The sequence below is a fragment of the Pimephales promelas genome, chromosome 20 (assembly GCF_988280905.1).
Source record: "Pimephales promelas chromosome 20, fPimPro1.hap1.1, whole genome shotgun sequence".
NCBI lineage: Eukaryota > Metazoa > Chordata > Actinopteri > Cypriniformes > Leuciscidae > Pimephales > Pimephales promelas.
This window is the reverse complement of record NC_142788.1, coordinates 2,682,327-2,708,334: the sequence shown is the minus strand read 5'-3', so window position 1 is coordinate 2,708,334 and position 26,008 is coordinate 2,682,327. Positions and strand designations below refer to the sequence as shown.

Here is a 26,008-nt window from a genome sequence, read left to right as displayed (position 1 = left end):
CAATAACAGAATCATGCATGTTTGTTTATTTATTCTTATTTTATTATTGAATTTACTTGTCTTTAATATTTGAACTTTGTGTTAGTTCGAATTTGTTTTTGCTGTGACTGACTGTAAATTGGAATTGAGAAGAAATGTCTAAAATGTTGGTATGGTAAGGTTGTAGGTCAAAAACAATGAAAACAATAACTTTATTTATATATTTAGACGGGGACAGTGAATGTCAGATCAACTATCAGGTCAATAATACCAATTTGGTACCAATTTAAAGGAGTAGTTCACTTTAAAAAAACTTTTGCTGATAGTTTACTCACCCCCATGTCATCCAAGATGTCCATATCTTTTTTTCTTCAGTCGAAAAGAAATGAAGGTTTTTGCTGAAAACATTCCAGGATTTTCTCCATATAATGGACTTCAATGGGAACCAAACAGTTCAAGGTCCAAAAGACAGTTTCAGTGCAAACTGTTCAAAGGGCTTTAAACGATTCCAGATGATGAATGAGGGTCTGATCAAGCGAAACGATCACTCATTTAATACAAAAATAACAAAGTTTTATAAGCTCAAATGCTTGCCTTGCTCTGTTCTGTGATGCTCGTTCGTGACTCTCCTGTTAAAACTCGTTTATCAAAATGAACAAATCTTTTTCGAGTCATGACTCGAAGGGTCCTTGATAAGACCCTTATTCATCGTCTGGTGTCGTTTAAAGCCCTTTGAACAGTTTGCACTGAAACTGTCTTTTGGACCTTGAACCCTTTGGTCCCCATTGAAGTCCATTATATGGAGAAAATCCTGGAATGTTTTCATCAAAAACCTTCATTTCTTTTCCACTGAAGAAAGAAAGACATGGACATCTTGGATGACATGGGGGTGAGTAAACTATCAGCAAAATGTTTTTTTTTTAAAAGTGAACTATTCCTTTCAGCACCGATATGCACTTTTCACTAATTAGATATAGCCTAGTAATGTATAGCTGCATAGAAAAGAATAGAATATAATAGAAATCGTCAAAGTTTTAATGATGCAGAGAGAAAATACAGAATACGTGTTTTTTTGTTTGCAATTTTACAGTAATAGGAGTCAGGACACATTGTGTTTTATTTCCAGGTTACATCACCGATACCTGCGCTGAGTGCGCTGAGGTGCGGTGAGGTGAGCTGAAGGACCACCCGCTCTGGACTTTAGAGCAGTGACACGCGCGGGCTCTCCGCTGCAGGTGTATATAACCCACCTGTGCGCCTCCTCCACTGGGAGATCCTGGACTTACATCCACCACACACTCACACGACAGGTAGGAACATCGGTCTAAAATCATTTCACTTGGTGTTAACTGAGCATTTTAACAGACCGAAGGATATTTGTATGCTTGTGTGTGTTTTATGGCTCTTGAGCTGCTGTGACCTGTTTCTGGGCCAGTGTGTGTGTGTGTGATCTGGCTGAATCAGAGCATGTGCTCGCTTAACGCGTTCTCATCCCAAGCGCCATATAAGACGCTTTTGCAAAAGCGTAAATATCCAACGCACATGGCACCCTTTAACGTGAAATGAGACGCAGATATATTTGGGCAGAAGGCGCCCCCTAGTGGTCTGACCCTTACCCTGCACCTTACCTAAACTTAACCATTAACCGAAGCGTCTCATTAGACGTTAAAGGGTGCCATGTGCGTTGGATATTTACGCTTTTGCAAAAGCGTCCTAAATGGCGCTTTGGGATGTGAGTGTCGGGGAGTGAATGAACGCTTGCTTAATAGTGTGGGGGAAAGCACAGAATATTGACGTATATGAATGATCTGCTGACAGACTGATCATTGCTCAGTATAAGCTAAACGAGATATTATCACATCCACCACAATCCCAGCATCGATCATGAAGACTAGATCACTGCTGTTTATCTGAGAAAGAATTAACGAATTTTACTTGTTTACATATATAACCTACTTATATAGTTGTTTATGGTTTGTAATTACTACTTTCTAAATAGAAAGTAACTTTTTTTTATTTTAATTTCCTACTTTATTACAAGAAAGACTTCATTTTTTTACTATTATATTTACATATTTACTTGAAGCTGTGTGTTTTTTTTTCTTGTTTATTGTTTTCATCACTGCTTTATAAAAAAAGAAAGACTTAGGCCTAATTTTTACTTTTACTTGAAGCTGTTTATTGTTTTTAATCACTGCTTTATAAATCAGAAAGAAAGGCTTTTTTATACTCTTACTTTGAACGTTTACATTTTAAGAAAGATAGAAAAAAGAAACTTTTGTTTTTACCTTTATTTACATATTTACTTTAAGCTTTTATTGTTATCAATTGCTCCCTTTAATTAAGTAGTGCGCACTAAGAAAGAAAGAAAGAAAGAAAGAAAGAAAGAAAGAAAGTTAGTTAGTTAGTTAGTTAGTTAGTTAGTTAGTTACTTACTTACTTAGTTAATTACTTAGTTACTTAGTTAGTTAGTAAGTTTGAGCTAACTGGTAATGTGTGTTGTATCTGTGTTGTAACTGAAGGCAATGGCACCGACAGCTGAGGCTCATCTCGCCCCGCCACCGGAACTCGGTACGTGTCCCCTATAAATCCACTTCCACTTCCACACCGGGGCGCACTTCCTTCCCCCCTTTTCCCTTTCTTCCTCTCATGCGGTCGGCATGTCTTTACTCTCACAGACGGAGACCACCCGGTCAAAGATGCGACCGAACCCGAACCTCCGCCCTACACGGCGGCAGAAGAGTCCGAGCCGGAGGAGGACCCGTGGGATCTTCCCGAGCTCCGGGACACCGGGGAGAAGTGGTCCGGTAAGAGCAGAGCCGAGCGCGCACGAGCAGCCGGACTGACCTGAACCCAGCGCGCGCCTCCTCACACTCTTTGTGTGTGTGTGTGTGTGTGTCCTTCTCCCGCAGATCTCGACACGAAAGGGAAAGTTCTGCGCGTTCTCAAGTCCATCGTGAAGTTCGTTCTCCTGGTGGGTTTGCTCTATGTGTTCGTCTGCTCGCTGGACATCCTCAGCTCCGCTTTCCAGCTGGTCGGAGGTAACGGCAAACTTTTTTTTCTTTGAACTTTACAACTTTTGTTTTTCTTTTAAAATAAGTTAGAGGGAGAGAGAAATTGTGCTAAACTATATTGTATAAACTGAACAGGTCTTTTGACAAAGTGAGAGACTTTTGAAACGTGCCAAAAAAAAAACTCGCCGGGAATGTGCTGCAACATGAGGCATTGACCAAACCTGTGTGTGTGTGTGTGAATAACAATGAAGAAAAAAATAGAAAAAAAAAAAGATCTGTTACTGGAATATATATTTTCCTGGAATAATAGATAAATGTTTGTTTATTTTCTGTAACACATATATAGCTCATTCTCTATATGTTTTGCCATTTGATTCTGAAACGCATGGCATGTAAACACTGCCTGTATTGTGCGCTGCGCTACCCTGGCATTTAAAGCCCCCCTGTAATCAATTGTATCTATTAAAACTCATCTCTGATCCCCAAACTGACACGTGTAAATCTGCATGCCTTAAAATAGCTTGAATGTAACTCGACACCCTTGCCTTATTTAGGATACGCGGAGTATAAATATGTAAATTAGCCCCGCCTCTACTCACATTTACATATGGTTTGTCTTAAAGCACATTAAAAAACACCACAGACATATTACAAGCTTGATTTTCACCACTTTAATCAAGTATCACTTTATAAGGTGTTAAACTCTTTAAAGTAGCTACTTAATATTTGCTCACTTTATGCTGAAAAGTCATTCTATAAAACATTTAAAAGCTGCTTTTTAACCCTTGTGCTGCATTAGATTTTTAACACCGTTGAGTGCATTAAGGACCAAAAATGGCCACATATTAAACATTGCCTAAAATATTATATATTATTATTATTATTTTCCACTTTTACCAAGTTAAATCTTTTAACCAGCATCAGTCCTCATCATAACTACCAAAAATGTATTCAATTTCAGGATTTTAACCCTTTAATTACCAGTTTTGTTTGCGAAACCATCGATTTGTATAAGAGGAAAAAACACAAAAATTCAATTATTTTCAATAAACTAAATGCAAAGAGAAAACTTTAGATTTGGATTATCACTGTCCCACTTTGCAAAAAATCCCACTTAGCGCGTTAGAGACCAAAAATGGCCACCTATTAAACATTGCCTATTGCCTAAAATAAGGTGCATTTCCACCCATAGGGAATAAATATGTAGTGACGTCATCTGGTGCTTTTGCTTCAAAATGAAAGGATGTTTGTGCAAAAATCATGTTTCATGTATTACTGACAGCCTCAGATTTAAACAACGTTTTAATGGGTTTCAATGGGCCATTTTTGGTCTTTATGGTGCTGAGTGTTACTATTTGATCTACACAGTGTGTGTTATACATATTTTGCAGAATGGGATCACATTTTTTACATGTATCCAAAAAGTCACAATTTTGCCAAATTTCATACCATTTGCATTAAAACAGCCAAAATGGTCAAAGAAATTAAACTGCAAAAGACCAAAAATGTCCCTAATGCAGCATAAGGGTTAATATTAGTTCAATGAAAACAATAGTTGTTGAGGGTAAAACATTATTTCAGCTTTCTTACAGTAAATAGCTTTGTCTAAACAATTCTTAGTTTCGTTGTTGTTGAGCATTTTAGAGTATTTTTTTCATCTAAATACTCAGTCAACGGCTCTTTCCATAGATGTTTACTGACTTTTTTCACTTTTAATACTTTTTTCCTACTATGCTCTGTAACTCTTCTATGTTATCTCTTTTTTCCTGTAGAACTATGTTTATCTTATTTATTAACGTAAGAAGTCTTCTATACTTTACTAAACTATAAAAGTACTCTATTCAATCACTGAAACACAAGCGACTGTTCTATAGGATAATAAGTGTTTGCTATATGCATTGAAGTAATAACTGTAATTTAATCACTTTCCCTTTACTCTTAATTTCTCTTTTTACTTCTTTTATTCGTCAGAATTACTTCTGACTGCATTAAATACTGTTTTGACTAATACAATTCTATAAAACAAGTGGATTTAACATCACAATATAACATGTAATGTCCATTAAATACTTTGGTCAGTTCAAGAATAATTGATGCAATTTTAAATGATTTATTTGGAAAGAATTAAGCGCAGTTTCACGTCTACCCTTGTGTTGTTCAGCTGCTCGAGGTTGATATGGGATTTAAATAGTAATAATAAAAGTAATGCATTATTTTTTAGAGAGAAATCAATAATCAAATTCCACTGTTTAAGATGTGATTAGTTACTACATGGGTGACACTTTAGACTACTGTTGCTTCATTAATGAATAACTACTCAGGAACAAATGAGTAACACAATATTAACTCTGACTCCTTATAACAAGTAACTCTGATTTAATTAATTAGTGAGTAATAGTCTAATGTGGTAGTTCACTATTAGCTAATCGATAAGTATTTTTCATACCTCACAGAAGACTAAGAACTACTGTTCATAATTAACAATGCATAATGTATAATATAAGGTGGTATTAGTATAATACCATATAATATAAATATATATAATGATATTATAATATAATGGTAACCCATTAGTAATGACTCAAGTGTTCCTACATCTTTCTAAAGGAACTACTGTTTATTTGGATCAGGATCTAAAGTGGAGATCATGGGAACACACGAGTGAGGACGAAAGTGTCACCAAATCTGACAAAAACCTCAAAAGCTTGCAATGACTGTTAGCCAGGTAGTTATGTTTTCCCTTTAGATACTGATCCAATTATAGTAGCACTTGAGACATTACTAGTGTGTTACCGTTTATTATAAATTACACATCACATTAATTCTGAACCTGTACTGGGAGGTATGAAAAAAAAAGATGATCTACATGTGAACGACCACATTCAACTTACTAATTTATTAATCAGAGTTTCTTGTTAGTTGATAGTAGGTACTTGAATGTTAAAAGTGTGTTTCTAGTTATTCATTAATGAAGGAACATCACTGTTTGTAAAGGGGCTTACGGTTTGAGCACTTGCCCAACTCTGGATATTAATCATTTTTTACTCTGTTGAAACTATACAAGGGGTGAAAGGTGTTAAAGTGTTTGGTTTTCATAGGTTGAAGGTGAACATGTACTTCAAACAAATGGCTCTTTATCAAAGCGCACGTCAGTTTAACATGGTTAATGTGTAGAAGAGGTGTGTTATCTGTGAACACACACACACAGATGTGTTGTGGTTCTGTCACTGTGTGCAGGGAAGGCAGCGGGCGATATCTTCCAGGAAAACGCGGTGCTGTCGAACCCGGTGGCCGGGCTGGTGATCGGGGTTCTGGTCACTGTTCTGGTTCAGAGCTCCAGTACCTCGTCCTCCATTGTGGTCAGCATGGTGTCATCTGGATGTGAGTGTGTGTTTCTGACTCTGATATCTGATCCATGATAAGCACCTCCATGGAAAAACAGTAGCACAGATTGTTTCAAAGTAAAAAGAAATTGATATCCACACTGTAAAGTGTGCAGCCGTTGCCTTAAACGATTAGTTCACTTTTAAAAAAACATTTGCTGATGATGTACTCACCCCCACCACCATGTCTTTCTTTCTTCAGTCGAAGAGAAATTAAGTTTGATTAATCTTTTTTCGGGTCATTTCGTTCGTTGACTCGAAAAAAGATTTGTTCATTTTGATGAACGGTTTCGAACAGGAGAGTCACGAACGCGCATCACAGAACAGAGCAAGACGAGCATTTGAGCTTATAAAACTTATACTTTGTTATTTATTTATTTCGTTTCGCTTGATAAGACCCTTATTCATCGTCTAAAGCCCTTTGAACAGTTTGCACTGAAACTCATTTGGATCTTGAACCGTTTGGTCCCCATTGAAGTCCATTATATGGAGAAAATCCTGGAATGTTTTCATCAAAAACCTTAATTTCTTTTCGACTGAAGACAGAAAGACGTGGACATCTTGGATGACACGGGGGCGAGTAAACTATCAGCAATTTTTTTTTTTAAAAGTGAACTACTCCTTTAACGCTCTTCCACCTCAAATGACTCTTGAAAATGACATTCATTTGTTCATTGTAACGCATTCATATTGATTCTGTCGTATTAAGTGTTGCTAGTTGAATTGTATTAGCGTATGTCGTGGGTTAGTAAGACATTTTAGGAAATTAATACTTCTGTTCAACAACAATGGATTACATTTTTCAAAAGTGAGAGTGATTAATGCCATTCTTTTGACCTATTCTATGCTTTTTAACATTGATCACAATAAGAAATGTTTCTTGATCATATAATCATCATATTAGAATGATTTCTGAAGGATCATGTGACACTGAACACTGGAGTAATGCTGAAAATTCCATTCAAATTAAAAATAATACAATGGAAGTCATTTTTAACTGTTAGATATTAGTTTTGTTTTCTGTATTTTTGATAAATGCAGTCTTGTTGAGCATTATTTCAGAAACTTCTGAATGGCAGCGTAAATATAATTGTTGACTGTAAATTTCAGTGTTGGAGGTGAAGTCGGCCGTGCCGATCATCATGGGTGCCAATATCGGCACTTCTGTGACAAACACCATCGTGGCCATGATGCAAGCAGGGGACCGCAATGAGTTTCGCAGGTAAACCCACCTGTGGATATAGCTTTGTGTTTGTGTTAAACAGTGTTCCCACAGTCATGGACAAAATAAAAGTTCATCAAGTTTTAAAAATCTGATGTCCAGACCTGGAAAAGTCACATAAATAAGCGAAATCTTATTTCTGTAGTGCTTTGCTGTACAATTTTTGATCACCTATAAATTGCTGTTTTTTGGCATTTTTAAAAGGGTCATGACATGAGAAATCAAATTTGCCTTAGCCTTTTTACATATGACAGGTCTTTATAGCAATAAAAGTTCCTGCTTAAAATTAAGCTCCAAAAACGGCTCGTTTTGATATTGCGGGATCTGTGACGTCACACTGGAAAATACATTTGTATATGACTCTTCATCTCATCATCTTTAGTTCGTTGTGTTAAACGTCATCTCCTCATAGGCCCCGCCCACTGGTGTTCAGTCTCTTCGGCGCTGACACGTTCCTACACTGGATGCGAGCGTCACGTTGCATCAAAAGCAAACAGAACCCATTATAATCGCAGACGCTGTCCACACTGGATATAGTATACAGACGTGTGTTCAGTTTATTCCACGGTTGAGTCTGCCGACAACTGGACAACTGGAAGAGAGTTGAATCGTTCAGTTTAAACAGCTAATTTGCTGATTTCTGTACAGACTTCAGAAGGATTCCTGCATCGAAACATGTGGATGGTTTAATTTAATGGCGTCCCGGATCTCGTCGGAGGATTATATGTTTGTTCGGAGCATTTTGTTTTGTAATTGAGTTCGCAGCCGCTGCATCACAAAACACAAGTACACGATTTCATAATGCTCTGTCTGTATGGATAATGATATGGATAAAGTTTTCAAAACTAGTGATAGCTGTTGATACAGTTTCTTAGGCGATGACGTTAGCTAATTGTTAGCCAACGTTAGATGTTAGCCAGCCGTTTACTGACAAGCCTTATGTCTGGTTCAGATTACACGATTTTAGTCTGATTTTGGCACGATCTGTTTGACGTAGGGTGTCGTGGGGATTCGTGAATGACAACAGGCTTCAGGACGCAAGATTCGATCGTATCATCTTGTATAGTGTGTCATAGTGGGCGACAACCTACGTCGCGTCTGCGATGCTTCACGACATCACGACAAAAAGACTAGCATGTTTAGTTTTTTTAACGGTCGTCCACGACGGTTCCGTCACATGGATGAGGTTGACCAATCGGAGCACAGAAGCTTTTCCCGTACACAACTTTCAAAAATGGCGAAACGAAAGAGAGACGATGGTGCTAACGTTAAAACTAAAAGTAAAAATATATAAGAAAACAATATTTTACCTCAAGTTCTCTTTGGAGGATTGACAGCCCATACTGTCCTCTTCCAGCAATCCAGGAACGTGTCCATTGTCGCGTTTTCTTTCTTTTTTGACTTTTTTTCTGAACACAGGACAGCCAATACAACACTCACCGCTTCATCCATTGTTTACGTTCATTTCCGGAAGTCACTCGCTAGTTTCACCTTCTCGATGACATCACGCGCGCCATTAAAGACAGCATATGATGACTGGTCAGGAAGCAACGTGTAGTCTGACGTGTCTTGTCCACGACACGAAAAGATTTTCGGAGTCAAAATCGCGTAATCTGACGCAGTGACTATCGTAACAGACAAAAAAAAAAAGTGTAACCTGAACCAGGCATTAAAGGAGCAACGCCTTAAAAACGGATCATTTCAAAGTGAGGGTTAAAAATGTATTTTGTGCAAAAAAATGTATTAAGAGAACCTCAAGGAACGTATTAAAATAATAAAACGAATCATCATGAGCCCTTTAAACATGCCTCTAGATGTGATGACATCTGTTGAGGGTCTTATTGGATTCAGTTGTATAATACACTATTTTTGACTTAAGATGTGCAAAAGTAGCAGTGAAATGGCTCTTTTTCAGCCACTTTGAAGTTACTTGCTGAAGGAAATGGAGTTGCACATCTGAGAAATGCGCTTTGACATTCATTCTGTGTGGTTCAGGGCATTTGCTGGTGCTACGGTCCATGACTTCTTTAACTGGCTGTCTGTCCTGGTGCTGTTGCCTCTGGAGTGGGCCTCAGGATTCCTCTTCAGGCTCACCAAAGTTGTGATTGACTCGTTTAACATTCAGAGCGGCGCAGACGCTCCGGAACTGTTAAAGGTCATCACTGAACCGCTCACCAAGAACATCATTGAGGTGAGGTCAACATCTGTGCTTATGAAGTAGACCTGTTGCTTTATCTAGTCGCCGTTACGTCATCTGTATCGGGCAGCTGATCATATAAGCATAAACCCTAGTTTTGTCATTGTTATTGTCCCATAAATAAACGCCCAACAAATTGTTAGTAGATGCAACAATTTTGTCAGTTACTTGGTGCATATGGGGACTTCAAGTCGATTGTATTTATGATTTATGGCACATGAAGGCCACCACAATGTAATTGTAACTACTGGGAAAACTAAAAATTGAGCCTTGAGTTTCAAAGTTGGGGATGAGTCAAACAACACGAGCGCAATGGAAACAGCTTCTTTAATAATGGTTAAAGTGTTTAAAAAGACTGTTTTTTGCACGTCCATAATATGATATAACTAACAATTCAGTTTACATCGCCTTCATAAATTCAATAATAACTTGAAGCAAAAACACACCTGATGAAAATTTTATTCTTTTTTGGTAGTTAAAAACCTTGCTGTGTTTAGTAGAAACGCTACATCACCATCTTAAGGCCCAGATATATTAGAAAGAGAATCGAACTGGTGTGATGTCATTTCGAGAGAAAAAATCAGGCCAAAACAAAGTTTGTTTTTCTTTCTGGAAAAGTTCACTTTGGCTGGTAAATGCTTTCGAACTACCATTGGTCCGTGGTGATGTTGTAAGAGGTGGGTGTGGCTCTGAGGCTCCGCCTTCTTTGACGTGAAATTAATGAATTTGTCTGTTCAGTCCGTCAAGGTCAAACAAGTTATAACATTGACTCCGGAGAGTCGCTTTGAAAGTAGAAACTAATTACGACTTCCCAACTTGTACATACGAACTTCCCAAGAGTACACACCAATATTTCTGTTGCAATACATTGGGTGGTTGAAAATCCGACGCCTCATTTTTTTTTTACCCCAAAATTGAATATCTAATGACCTGTATGAACTTATCGGTAACACTTTACAATACGGGTGCACTATTAAGTATTAATTCATGCTTAACTAATGCACAGATAATCATGAGTTAATGTGTAAGTAATGATTATCTAAGCTATTCATTAATGATTACCACATTAGGAACTAATTAAGAGTCTGTAAGGTTAATGTATTAGTTCATACATGAATTGTTTTTATTAAATACGTAATTGTGGATTAAGTACATAATAACTCTTTTTTTTATTAATAGTGTTAATTAATATGTTAATTACCAGAATGAGCCAATGTCTTGTATTTCAACTTCCAGATAATATGACAGGTACACTAATATGCATTAATACATGATTAATTACTTCATTGTTAGTGCAAATGCATGTGCAAATTACTAAATAAATAGTTAATAATGATGTGCCCCATCAAGTAAAGTCATAACATAATGATACCTTTGCAAATCATTAGCTAATGATTAATTAAAGCAGAAGTTGAAGTGCATAGCTTTGACTATTTGTGGTAATTAACACATTAATTTACACTATTAGTTAATAAAATATGTTATTAAGGAATTAATACACAATGACACATTGAATTAATAGCAATTCATGTATTACTTAATCTATTAATCATATAGACTAGATATTAGTTGCTGATGCAGTAATTGTTAATTAATGGTTTAGTTCTTCATTAGTTATACATTAACTCATGATTATCTGTGTATTAGTTAAGCATGAATTAATGCATATTAGTGCACCCGTATTGTAAAGTGTTACCAACTTATCTTTGAGAACCTTTTTTGCGCTTGTTCTTCCAGCTGGACACCTCTGTGATCCGTGACATCGCCACTGGAGACCCTGCGGCCCGGAACAAAAGTTTGATCAAGATCTGGTGTAAAACGAAAGAAGTCACGGTGAGAGACCTGAAAATGGGTTTCGGCGCTCCCACTATTTATCGTCAGTCACCAGATTAGGCTGTTAAAACATGAGGAAATAGGATTTATCATGCTGATGGGCTTTCAAAAGAGAAACATTGGCTCTATTTTTGTATATACAAATACAGATATGCAAGAGTTTAATCTAAATTCATAAGACATTTTTTAGGAGATAACATATCTTAGCTGTTACTCTGTTTCAGTACTTGGCACACTGCCTTGCTGCCTTTTTCAACGTCATTCAAAAAGTTATCATAATGCACAGAACACATAGACTAACTCTGCATGCAAAATCAAATACCTCCTTACTACTATAAAAGTAGGCAAAAAAAAAACAGTTAGTTCAAAGAAGTATGTCCAAATGCAAAGTATTTGAAAAACAGTAGCCAAAAAAGTCCCTGGATGACCTACTACTGAAGTGTGTATCTGATGGACACTTTACTATCCCATGAGGCCACAGGAGAAGATTTATGAATCCGACGCACCAGACGCCATAGATCACGTGACGGTAACATCCTTTGGGGGATGTAGTACATCTGGATTTCATTCATACTATATCCCAGCAAACAATTTATGATTCCCAGAACGTTCTGGGAACGTTTGTTTTTGGTTGTGTGAACGTTCCCTTAAGGTTCCCTTTAAGGTTAGGTTTTGGTTCCCATGGAAAGTTTTCTTAACGTTCAGGGAACGTTAGTTTTTGGTTACATTGCAACCTTTAGGGAACGTTCCCCTAACGTTCTTTTTTACATTCCCCTAACGTTTAAAAAACTTTAACAATTTTATTATTACTTTAAACTGTGCATGAGCAGGAATTAATTATTATATATTAGCAGGAATGAATGAATGAATAGGCAAACTTGATGGGACTTAAAACTTTAATATACAATATAAAATTAACAAAATACAAAAATTATAAAAGGCATAAAAAATACAACAAGAATTATAATCAGTTTTATAATATCAATACAAGTACTAATGGAGTGGGATGAAGTGTGCAAATTAATAGTGCAAATGTAGTGTGCAAGATGCATATTGGAATGATAAAGTATATGTGTAGGTGAATGGTCAAAGTGTCAAAAATACAATTGCAAAAATATTTTTTTTCAAAAATAGAGCTCCATGGTTTTGAAGGCTCTGTCCTTCTCAGCTGGCCTAAAAAGAGCTTACTTTCTTAACGGTGCAAATTACATTTTTAAAGTAGTACCTACTCAGACAGCACACAGAGTAATAGTGTTAGCATGTTGCTAAGCTAACAATGTGATACAGAGTGATGCAAGTATGATGTTAGAAATAAATGTTGTGATGTGATTTCCATCAAGAGGTGCATCAGTTGTTGGTCTGCATTACATCATCATTTCATAAAAGTGGTGCAAGTATGACACCTTGTAGGCCAAAATGTGGAAACGGGTTAGCATTTTAACACTTTTAGTTCAATCGTCCCAAAGTCAATGGAGTTTTGGTTGAATGGCTGAAATAAGGTCTGTGGTGAACACAAGCTCAAGAAACTTTCACGTTTTGTTCTACGACGTAAAATACATCAGTATTACCCCACTCATGGTTTTAAGCTGTTACGTGTCTTGGAAAAGGGTCTTTGCTAACAAGTGGCTAACGCGACTACAGAGACTGTACAGAGACTTTACAGCATCGTCATGCTTATAATTGGCCTCTTATAAACTATTCTAACTCTGACGCTCTGGGAAATTGTTTTTTGATAAGAACTGAAAGAGTTGTGGGAAGCTTAGCGATGGGAACGTTGAAGTCGTGGGATCGTGGTGTAGCCTTTAGCTTTTTACTTCTGACGATTTCATTAGGCTTCAAAATTCATAAAAGTTGTGATAATTATCTTGATGGACAAAACGTGTGTCAAACATTTGTTGATCACAGAGCTTGTTTTTTGCGATAGTCCAAAATCTGATTGACCTACAAAGTGGCATCATACCCGCACCACTCTATATGCATAAATATACACATCACACACATATTGTGTAAAATAAACCATTTTTAGTTTTTGAACTATTTTAGTGATGTTTTAGTATGAAGTATAGGAGTGCCAACTTCTTGGCATATATTAGTATATATATTGGCATACATTTCCACACCGTCTCGTATGTGAGGTTTCAGTCTGAGGTTTTACTCTTCGTCCATTTCAGAACCTTGTGAATATAACAGTCCCTGGATTTGAAAACTGCACCCCTAATGCTCTCTGCTGGGTGGAGGACGACAATATCTGGACTCAAGAGAACCAAACAGAAACGATCAACTTAAAAAAATGTGAGTGCCTCTGCTCTGTTTGATGTGGATCTTGTAGCAACCATCAAAGCACCTTCCTGAATCAACAGCGAAAGCCTAAAATCAATCAATTTCCCGTTCTCTTCCTTGCATAGTTCACTTATTTTAGCTTGAAGCCATTGACTCACTCTAACAGCCATGAATACAATGACTTCTCTTTAATGCTGAGGGAGATCTTAGCTTCACCTTTCCCCCTATCCCATCCATCTACTCTACCTTTTCAATGGGGCTATTCTTCATGACAGCCAAGGCCAGTGTACCCGAACAAAGGGCTTTGCCTCTGGGTATAAATGTGGGTGATTTAAATCAATGCTAGCAGTTGGATACCATGTTGAAATTCCAGCCTTGACTTGGTTGAGTGGACTCGGGTATTTAATCATTGAGTCCTTCAACTGTGAAAGAGTATGCTTGGCTCTTTAAGGAGCACCTCAGTCCAGCACTTCCCCGACTGAGAATATTTAAAACATTTTCAGTAAAATATCAGGGGTTTTCAAACTGATTTCAATGTCCCCCAAATTTGTTAATGCCCTTGCAAGGAACCACCTTCTTAAAACACTAAGGCAGCTATATATGGGATATTTATTTTTGGTTGTTTTTAATACATTTTTACACTATTTTTCTCTGAACCTTTGTAACAGACACCCTTGCAGCCCCTTGGCTGATTTTAAAAACGATTGAACTATCAAATAATGAAACCAACTAGTAGTAACATAATAATCTCCTTGGGCTCTATCTTGCACCCGGCGCAAATGACTTTATACTCGCCTGAAAACCAGGATTTCCTGTTGAACATACTGGTCCCTCTGTAATGGACCAATCAGCCGTTTCAATTGGGGTTCCCCCAGAGGATAAAATGTTGATTGCAGCATCGGAGGGTGAGCTGGCCTCTGGAGATGACGACTTGGCTGTGTTATCTCCCTCTGGGAGTGTAACGTTGCCCGAGCCAGATCCAGAAATGTCAGCAATAGCCGCTTTCCGACCAAGTAGTTACAGGAACTGTCCACTTCTAAACAGTTCTAAGAACTACTCTCCCCCAAACTCGGTTTTGCTGCTTGCGTTCGCACTGGCCAAGTGGCCATAGGAACTGGTAGGAGGGGTAACGCAAGCACGGCGACGGTCTTTATAGCGCCATCACTAGACGTAGCGCAACCACATACAACAACAACAAACCAGCATGGAGGAGGCTATTGCAATCTTCCTGTTCTGCCTTGCCGGGACCTTAATAACGGAGAACGAACGGCGGCGTTTAAAGATTATGCTTGAGTTCTGTACAGAGAAACACAGAAGACGAAGGCTCCAGCGTAATATGATATTAATATGACGGAAGAAGATAAAAGAGCAGAGCGCAGGAGGCAAACAAAACGACGAGTAAGTTTAGCTAGCATTAGCAATTAGCTGGTAGAATGCGTTATGTTTTGTCTTAATCCTCGTTGTAATGTTTTGCAAAAACACACAGCGTATGGCAGACAGCGCGCTACAAGTTCCGTGTTGACAGTGGGCATGACTTATAAGTTGAACCAATCAACGTAGACCTAGGGAAAGGGAACTAAAGAAGTCTTTGCTCTAGACTAGGTACTGAAAGAGTTATATGAACTACGGTCTGAGGATCTAAAAAATCCCCAGTTTAGTCCGGTCGGAACACGAGAAAAAGAGGGTTATAGGAACGTTAGGTTCTAGGAAGTGCAAAAGTCCCTCCGGTCGGAAAGCGGCTTATGCAGAAGGCTACTGGTCTCGAGTGAAATCCTCCACCGTGTCCCGCTCAGTCTCGGTTGGAGGATTGGTATCTCGGGGCGAGCTGGTTCGCCATGCACCTTTCTTTCCCAAAGTGCATGGAGAGCTTACCAGGTTGTGGATGGCACCTTTCTCTGCCAGAAACTGCCTGAATAGCCTTTTGCCTCTCACTACCCTTGGAGGAGGAGCGGTGAAGGGATGCGAGGCTATCCCTCCAGTGGAGCGGTCTGTCAGGACACAGGTGCACCTGTGTCCGGCAGCCGCTGCCTTTTCTGGGGGATCCTTGCCTTCTCCTTAATGCCTGTGAGATCTCGTCCATTCTGATGGGCAGAGCTTACAAAGCCTCTGGGCAAACCGCCTCCTTTTTGCATGCCATGGCCAGGTCTCTCATGGACATGCACAAGAGTAGCCCAGATAGGTGAGCCCCGCACTGCATCCGACCTCGCCATCTGGGGCACGAGTGTTGTGGCATGCACAATCGGGCTGGCGATGTCCACCTTAGTGGTTCAGGAGCTCATTGGTAACTCAGCCTGGTTGGTAAGTCTGATGTGGACAAGGTTTGGTTCCTGGTCCCCCCAATTTCCCGGGTCGGGCCGGTCGGCGAACTGTTGGTCGTTTGTTTGGCTGGTTGTCGCCGAGAGCGTCCCCCTGCCACTGCTCCCGCTGGACTTGCGCAGCAGCCTCCAGCCAGGCCTCAGCATGGAGCCGGTCGCAGTAGGGATGCCCAGCCTGCTCCAGGTGCTGCCAAGCCCAAGTGGCAAGCGATAGCAAAAGCATTCCTCTTGGAGGATGCTCTTGAAGTTGGTCACCGATCCACTCCCTCCACCTGGGTGAGGGCTGGGTGGAGTCTTCATTTGTGTGTGTGTATGTTCCACCGCTGGTTCCCATAAGAGCGGAGCAAGCGTTACCCACACTTAAAAAAAAGAGCAGATTCGTCTGTTCCTGGGTCCCAAAAGGGCAAGTCTGGCGGTGTGCAACCCTGCTAAACCTTGCACCCCTCAGCCCCCTCTTGTTTGCCAGCACGGCAGTTCGCGTGCAGTTCGGGGACCCGTTCATCCGCCTGCATTCACCATGACCATTTTTCAGCCATTGAGAATTTTTCCAAAAACCTACTTTTTTTTAACTTGTCCTTGACCGTTCTTCCAATTTGCAAAAAAAAAAGTTATGAAAAAAGCATTATGATAAACCTAACCACTCTCAAGTGACGTGCAAACGATTTTAGCGAAGGGAACCGCTAAATCCAATAGCTGTCTACAACTTCTAGACTATATCTTCACAATGATTTAGCATATTGAGACAAGTCTTGGTCATCATAAGCATGACCTGAGGCTACATTTTATTCACATAAAATAAAATATTATTTGGCCATTAGTCTGATTTTCACCAAAATCAGCACAGATTTTCTGACTGAAAGGTATTAAAAGCTTTTTGATTGACCAAACTGTTCAACAAATCTGATGGCTAGTGCCAAGCTGATTCTGAGGCTGTAACTCACACATGCTTTGGCATATTGACCCCAAACTTTGTATTTGTCATTGTGTCCTCGCACTGACCACACATCAGTTTGGTAACTGCGCCACCTATTGATCAAAAGTGATTAGTAATTAAATCGTATGACAAGTGATTGTATTTGTAAATAATCTGACTAAAATCATCTAAAAAGATATTTTAGTTACTCAGTGTTGCATGACTTACCAACTAACCCAACCTAGGGTGGTTTGCTGAGGGCCGAAAAAAAGGCCCTCAAATCCTCTAAAACTGATGCAAACAAACATGATTTGCCAACCTGTTTCATGAATGTTGCTTTATATAGAGTCGTCCTCATCTCTCTCTTCAGGTAGTCACATGTTCGTGTTCGCTGATCTACCTGACCTGGCCGTGGGGTTGATTTTGCTGGCTCTGTCGTTGCTGGCTCTCTGTACCTGCCTTATTCTGATCGTCAAGCTGCTGAACTCCATGTTGAAGGGTCAGGTGGCGGTCGTCATCAAAAAGGTGCTCAACACAGGTGAGTCAACATCGGAGATTAATCTTCTGCTGATAAGCTCTGCTGCTAATTGCTAATATTAACCTGTGATACGCACTCTTGTGACTTTTCTACTGGAGTTTTCAGAGTTCACGTGGCAAACTTTGACCCTGCGATTAAAAACAAACATTTGGTAATTCTTCCTTCTAAGCACATTCCTGTAGGTGTAGTACTTACTGTAAGTGTGTGAGCATGTATCCTGTCATATGATAGTCAGCACAGGTGATTCAGTCCTGCTGCCTGATGAGCTGAACAGGAACATTATATGAGCCTGAGTGTGTCTGAGTGCCACAGGTGTGTGTATGTGCTGTTGCTATCGGAGGACACTCGGGTACATCCACCTGCTGTACTCACAGTTTAACCAAGGCAACCGTCACAGCCCAACAACTAACAATTGATGAACCTGACCAATTAATCTAGCCTTTTTACCTTTACTAGTTTAGTGGATGAGTTAAGAGTACAGTGGTGTGAATAAGTTTTGGCACCCATGCTAAAGTTGCCTAAAAAGATGAATAAAAAATCATCTTTTGGATATTGATCTTAATGCCTTAATTAGAAAAATGAGGAAAACTCCAACCTTTAAGGACACCAATTTTCTTTGTGAATGAATAATGTATCATAAATAAATAAATGTTTTTCCTTAAAATACAGGGTGCATAAGTCATTGCCCCCCTATGTTAAATTCCCATAGAGTCAGGCAGATTTTTATTTTTAAAAGCTTTTTAAAATAAAATTGGCATGGTTTTACTTCAGTTAGCCTAATAGCTGGTTTGATTTGCATTGAAAGATGATCTTATGGAAAGTACCCCATGCCAATCTCTAGGTGTGGTGGAAGGTGTGTGATGATGTGGGGATATTTTAATTCCAAAGGCCAAGGGAACTTTATCAGGATGCATATTATCCTGGATCCATGAAATAACTGGCTTTTAAAAATAAAAATCTGCCTGACTCTATGGGAATTTAACATAGGGGGGGCAATGACTTATGCACCCTGTATTTTGAGGAAAAAACATTTATTTATTTATGATACATTATTCATTCACAAAGAAAATTGGTGTCCTTAAAGGTTGGAGTTTTCCTCATTTTTCTAATTAAGGCATTAAGATCAATATCCAAAAGATGATTTTTTATTCATCTTTTTAGGCAACTTTAGCATGGGTGCCAAAACTTATTCACACCACTGTACTTGAGTTTGGAAAAGCATATTTCTCCTACATGAGATAAAGAGTAAGAATAGTATGCTATTCTGACATTGTCAATATATGGTCCTCCTTCATCAATCCTTCCCATTTGGCCCCTAAGAGGTAGCCATTAATAATGCCACTAAACAAAATCCCTTTTATGAAGGTTTTCTGTGTAAAGGCCCTTTCACACCAAGGACTTAAGCTATGAATGTGAAGTAATTGTTCTAATTCTATGCATTTTTAGTTCTTGTTCTAATTCTATGAGAATTCATTACACAGAGGAAAGACATCACTGGAATCACTTTTTTTTTTAGCTCATGATTGATAAAAGCATTGACAGCCAATCAGAATCCACTTCATTTAAAGCTGCGTTAAATAAAATAAAAGGATTAAAAATAGTCTAAGAAAACACCAATTAAAACTCTAATATACATACAATTATTGTAATAAATAGAGTGGTGAAACATGTCTTTTATGTGACAATGTCACAAAATTACAAAGGACGTAAATTTTATCATTAAACTGACATTCATTTTATATAACATTTGTATGGTTAAGTGTCTCATAGTTTTTTCACTAACTTTAACCTTTTAGTTTCAAGTTTAGTAGTTGATACGTTTTTATTCTTTTCATACTAAACATATTGTTGATGACCTTTCTAATACGGCTTTCACTGTTGCCAGATTTCCCCTTCCCCTTCGCCTGGCTCACGGGATATCTGGCCATCCTTGTTGGAGCGGGAATGACCTTCATTGTTCAGAGCAGCTCGGTCTTCACCTCAGCCATCACTCCACTAGTCGGTCAGTAGATAAACCCTTTAGCTGCCATACAAGTACATCTGCAGGTCTTCATTCTGGTGGAAGTCATATTGATCGGGCTGGTGGTCAACATGGGGCAGGTTGAGTCACAATTGCATTTGACCCAAGAAAATAAGCCTACTTGGAGGTTTTACCTAGCATTTCAGAGACTGCATATATCCTTGGTAAAGGCAATTTAATGACTGATTGAGTGATATAAATTAACTTTAATTTAGTGTAACGGAGGACAGCTAGTAGTTGCTGTGCAAGTAAACCTCACTCCTCTGATCTAAATAGGCGCTCTAGCGACAGATGCTAGAGGCTGCAGCCTTTAGCCTCCTTGTTAGAGTGCCTGACTCTCATGCCGGAGACCCGGGTTCGAGGCCCGCTCGGAGCGGGTCGAGTAGGATCCGGGTGGAGGGGTTACGTTAGGCAAGGGCACATCAAATTGATCAAAAGTGACAGTAAAGACATAATGTCACAAAAGATTTAGATTTTAAATAAATGCTGTTCTTTTTATCTTTCTATTCATCAAGAAATATATCATGGTTTTCACAGAAACATTAAGCCCCACGGTTTTCTAAATATTATAGGTATATTAAATGTTTTTTGAGCATCAAATAATCATATTAGAGTGATACTTGAAGGATCATGTGACACTGAAGACTGAAGTGATGATGCTGAAAATTCGGCTTTGATCACAGGAATGAATTGCATTTTAAAAATATATTCACATAGAAAACACTTATTTTACATTGTAATAATTTCACAATATTGATGTTTTTACTGTATTTTTTGATCAAGTGTCGCCTTGATAATGTAGGATTACGAAGGTATTTAAGTGTTAATTCAGATTCCAATACAATAGTATTTTATATTGAGCATAAATGATGAGATCAGGGAATCTCTCCAAACGGTAGGGGCTCTCTGTCAACATTTGTCTCGGAGTAAGAGAAGTCGTGCTCCGTCCTGTTCTCGTGTCTCGTGCTGAGCAACATACTTTGTTTCAGAGTGTCTCCCCCTCTATGTAACCCCTCCCCCTTGAAAGCTATATCTACTAGAATGTACCTGTTTTTCGCTTCTGAGTTGTCAAACACTTTAGAAGAAAAAGTTCACAACAGTAATCATTAAGTGGGTTACATTTAAGATGACTTGGCCGTTTTCGATTGTTGATGATTTCTATTTATAAGAAACAGTAAAAGACCTAGAATAACCTAATGAACCAATCATTCTACCCACCACTGCTGTATTTTGTGACACTTAACATGCTAAGTGGGTAAATGTTATTTACTCAAGCCTTGGTGTCTTTTTCTTCCTATTCAGGTATTGGTGTCATAAGCATCGAGAGGGCTTATCCACTCACGCTGGGCTCCAACATTGGCACAACAACCACTGCTCTTCTAGCTGCTTTAGCCAGTCCTGGAGAGACACTGGCTAACTCACTACAGGTTTGTTACTGCCCTGCTGGGAGAATAAGAGGGGTGTAACGGTACACAACAATCACACAACAATTTGATGGATCACTAAATTCTGCGAAGTCAGAGCATTTTACGTTTTGATTTACGTAAAATGTTTTACGTTTACAGGGAGGTATATAATGTTCGTTACAAATACATCGACCGTTTCACCCCAACAAAAAGTTCTAGTTTAACCCTCAGGTGCTCTTCGTTTCGGAGTCACACTTGTTATCTTCCCGGTCAAAAGTGACCGGACACCTAAAAATGAAACTTTCTCCATCCCAGTAAAACCAATGTAATTTATTTTTTTCTATAGTATTTATTCTTTTTAATTTAGTGTTTTGAGACAATTTAATTAAATATATTAATATTTATGGTTTATTTTTGCCATGGAAAAATATATATTATTTTTTTCAAAAAAATATTAATGCAGTATTTTAGTTTAATATAGAGTCTAGGCCTTCAGAAAAAATTTTTTTTTGAAGAAAATTAGCACCATCTGGTTACAGTATAGAGAAAAAGCGTAGAATCATGGTGTAACCACTAACCACTAGATGTACAGCTCTCTATGGAGAGGCATGTGAATTCCCCAGATGTTTATGAACACATTTTTTGTTGTTGTTGTTGTTGGTGGATTTGAATATATAGTTGAAACAATCTCAAAAACTATTTCTTATAAAAAAAAATTTGACAAACTAAAATTCACCATTATTTTTTTTTACAATTTCCCATTCATTTCCTATGGGGGTCATTTTTGACCGAAGACCACAAGTGTGACTATTTTTTTTACGACCACTTTGCATGCTCAGATCATGACCTCAATTTTTTTTTGTGTATTCACATACATAATATCATAAAAGTCACCAAGTTTCGTAACATTCCAATGAAGCTGTGATTTTTAAAAATTCAATTTGTATTCAAAATTTGTAATCAAAATGTATTGGTGTGTATAAAAGTGTGTTTCTATGTGTGTGTGTGTGTTGGTGGGTGTGTCTGTTTTGCACTCTAGATGTTGTAGAGTGTCACCCCTTTCCTGCGGTGTACTTTTTTTTACAATTGTGGCCGATTTGTAGATTGAACGTACAAAAATTCAGAGAATTTATTTTTTTTGTCAATTTCCCATTCATTTCCTATGGGTCGGTCATTTTTGACAGAAGAGCACAAGTGTGACTCATTTTTTTACGACCACTTAGCCTGCTCGGATCATGACCTCAATTTTTTTGTGTGTTCACATACCCAATGCCATAAAACTCACCAAGTTTCGTAATTTTCTGAAGAAGCTGTGATTTTAAAATATTCAAAACAGATTTCTTTAATCACAATTTATTGGTGTTTTTGTGTACAAAAGTGTGTGTGTGTGTGGGTATGTCTGTTTTGCACTCTTGATATTTTAGAGCATCACCCCTTCAATGCTGAGCACTTTTTTTCTGCATCGTGGCCGATTTGTAGATTGTACACACAAAAATTCTCAAAGTTTTTGTGTTTTTGTCAATTTCCCATTCATCTCCTATGGGTCGGTCATTTTTGACCGAAGAGCACAAGTGTGACTATTTTTTTACGACCACTTAGCCTGCTCAAATCATGACCTCAATTTTTTGTTGTCTTCACATACCCAATGCCATAAAAGTCACGAAGTTTCGTAACATTCCGATGAAGCTGTGATTTTTTAAAAATTCAAAACGAAACGAAGAGCACCTGAGGGTTGCTAAATGGATTTGTATTACTCTGAACACTGATTATCATTTGTATTCTCTTCCAGATTTCTCTCTGTCACTTCTTTTTCAACATCTGTGGTATCATTCTGTGGTATCCCATCCCCATCACGCGCATCCCTATCCGATTGGCCAAAGCTCTGGGCAACCGCACGGCCAAGTACCGCTGGTTCGCGGTGGTGTATCTCGTCCTGTGCTTCCTCCTCCTCCCTCTGATAGTCCTAGGCCTCTCCATTGCGGGGTGGCAGGTGTTGGTGGGGGTCGGAGTGCCTGTTGTGGTCTTTGCGATCGCTGTGGTCATAGTGAACATCATGCAGAATCGCTGGCCGCGTTTCCTGCCCTCGTTCCTCCGCAGCTGGGACTTCCTGCCCAAACCGCTGCACTCCCTCAAACCCTGGGACAGAGTGGTGACCGCCGTCACGACTTTCTGCAGGACTCGCTGCTGCTGCTGCTGCAAGTGTTGCAAAGAAAAAGAGAAGGATGAAGAGACGGATGACATTAAAACCAAGGATAGAAGTTTGGAGATGTATGACAATCCAACGCTCACTGTAGAGGACGAGGCCAAAATAAATGCAACGCATTTATAACGCTTAACAGAACCTTTTCATGTAAAGCATTGTTTATAATGTAACCTACAGTAGTCAACATTTGAAGTGGATCAAAACTAATACAGCACTGGATACAATACAAGTAAAAGCTGCTATTTTTAGCTATAATGTAAAATGTAGATGACTCTACTTAATTATACTTGAAGCTTTTCATGTCTACGGACTCTATTTATTCTGAAATGGGTTGTTTTGATGGCAGTGCTCGAATACCAAATTAGATTAATGTAAATATTTTGCTGTCATCAACAACAAAGTCTCAATCACAATACTAATTTAACACTATATGCTTTTGCAAAATGTTTAAAGAACATGTGAAACTGTTTCTCCACAATTTCCTGTTTTAACAGGAAGTACTATATCAGCACAGGAAAGAATATTGCACTTAGTGAAGTCTTTCAGACCAATGCATCAGACTTTAAATGACACCATGGTGCAGAAGTTGCTACCTAGCTGCTGTTGATGCTACTGTTGTGGTTGTTTGTACCTGACCCACCAGAGCTTTCATGAAATTCCGAGTTTGTATAAATCTTCAGTATTTAAAACAATAGTAAAATGGAGGTGAGCATTCCCACGTTAAAAAAATGCAGAAACTTGACCATAATTTTGCACATTATGTAGAACTATGTACTTCGTTTGTTTGTTTTTAGATCTTTGTAAAATTTGAGGGTTTTTTTAATGTCTGCTTTGTACTGTTGCATTTTGTAATTTTATTAATTTTAGACTTAAAATATTTCTTTACTCCCATGTAAGATATTGTCATTAGCATTAAAAACAACATGAGAACACTGGATCTGATTTTTATAGCCTGACGTTTTCTTTAAGACCTACTTAGACTAAACTTGTTAATTTTTAACTCCTTATCTCTTTATAGCTTTATATTATTAGTCATGCTTAAGTTTCAATTGGTTTTGTTTGAATTCTTAATTTCAATACTTATCAGAATGTGTGGGCATCTGGGCGAGTTCTGTTATCATGTGTAGGGTAATGAGACACAGCCAGAAACTTTATGTACTGTGCAAAATTACTTTATGTACTCTAAGTTTTACCACTACTTCATGGATGAAATAAGGCCAAAATAAAGTATGTGGTAACACTTTATTTTGATAGTCCACTTAGACGATCAACTAACTATAGACCATTTCACAAGATGTAAACAACACTGGTCTAGAAGCACTTCCTGTTTCAGTTTGTAACCGTTTTCTTTATTTCACATGTAAAGAAAACATCTTAAAGATGTTTGTTTAACTTTTTGATTCAGTTTTAAATGTTCTGTTGGTTGTATTTTATCCCAGCTTTTATGTAGTGTTAAAAAACTGAAACAGGAAGTGCTTCTGGACCAGTGTTGTTTACATCTTGTGAAATGGTCTATACGTAACTTTGCCGCTACATGTCAACTAACTATCATTAGAGTATTAGTAGACTGTCTGCTTAATATCTGCTAACACTTTATTTTGTTGGTCCCCCAACAGATATTACTGACTATAAGTAACTACAAGTCAACTTGTTCTCCTAACCTGAACCCTAACACCTAAGTTAACCATAACCTAACAGTCTAATGACAGTTAGTTGACATGTAGTTGAAAAGTGACTTATAGTTAGTAGAATGTCTAAAGTGACTATCAAAATAAAGTATAACCAAGTATGTTTTACTGAGCCTTTGAAGTCACCTGTAGGAGAAATCCATGGCCATGGTTTTGCAATTCATCCCTTCAGTTTATAAACCGTAAAATCTCACAGATTCTTAAATTGTTCTCTCGTTTTAACAGATTGTGCCAATGGATTATTCAACTGCACCCAAAAGTTCCCACTCTGTGCTCTCAGATTTGTAAATCATACATTAGTTTGTAGTAGCTACCCACAAATTCATAAACCCTTGTTGAAACATACAGTATGCAATTAAATGTGCAATGTGTAAAAAGTTGAGTATCTATAACAGAAATGCAATATGACATCCATAACTATGTGTTCAGTGTGTTGCTTAATAAACCGTAATGTTTTTATTACCTTAAAATGAGACATTTATATCTATATAACCATGGAATTCCCTTCTACGAAGGTCCACATATTGTGACGTCATGTTTCTACCGTAGCCGAACGCGAACACACAGCGCAACAGAACGCGATTCATCACTACCTTGAAAGCTGGATGCTAGCCATAAACTCCGTGAGTAGCGACTTTTCCCTTGTGAGTAGTGTAAAATATGTTGTTGGATTGTTTCATGTAACTTAGTTCTTCTCCCTCGCTGTGTTATGGCTTTGCTATGTGGGGATAAATGTCCTGGTTGCGTTCGTGAGACATCTGATTAGTACTCATGTCATTGACCGTTACAGGAATCACTAACCCGTCGATCTTGGAAGAGATCTAAGTCGATCGCGAAGAGTTTTCAAAATCAGAGAAAAAGGTGTGTAGTAAATGGTGCCTATTGTGTGTAGTAAATGGTGTCTATGGGATGCGGAGGTGCGCACCATTGGGCTCATGCGGATGCGTCGAATATAAACAAGGCGTTACGGTTACGCTTTACCCAGCTCAGTCACAGCTCATATTAGCCGGCTAAACT

General features: G+C 38.4%; 1 protein-coding gene across 1 annotated transcript; it reads left to right on the top strand.

Annotated features, from left to right (window-relative positions):
• The first annotated feature begins 1,230 nt into the window (after positions 1-1,230).
• slc34a2b (solute carrier family 34 member 2b) lies at positions 1,231-24,238 on the top strand. Its single transcript, XM_039651336.2, has 13 exons — positions 1,231-1,289; positions 2,502-2,550; positions 2,658-2,786; positions 2,892-3,020; positions 6,231-6,374; positions 7,487-7,598; positions 9,594-9,789; positions 11,533-11,628; positions 13,800-13,920; positions 17,507-17,674; positions 19,560-19,676; positions 20,997-21,121; positions 22,890-24,238. Exons 2-13 carry the CDS (start codon positions 2,505-2,507, stop codon positions 23,427-23,429), a joined length of 1,923 nt encoding a protein of 640 aa, XP_039507270.2. The 5' UTR covers positions 1,231-1,289; positions 2,502-2,504; the 3' UTR covers positions 23,430-24,238.
• Positions 24,239-26,008: the final 1,770 nt, after the last annotated feature.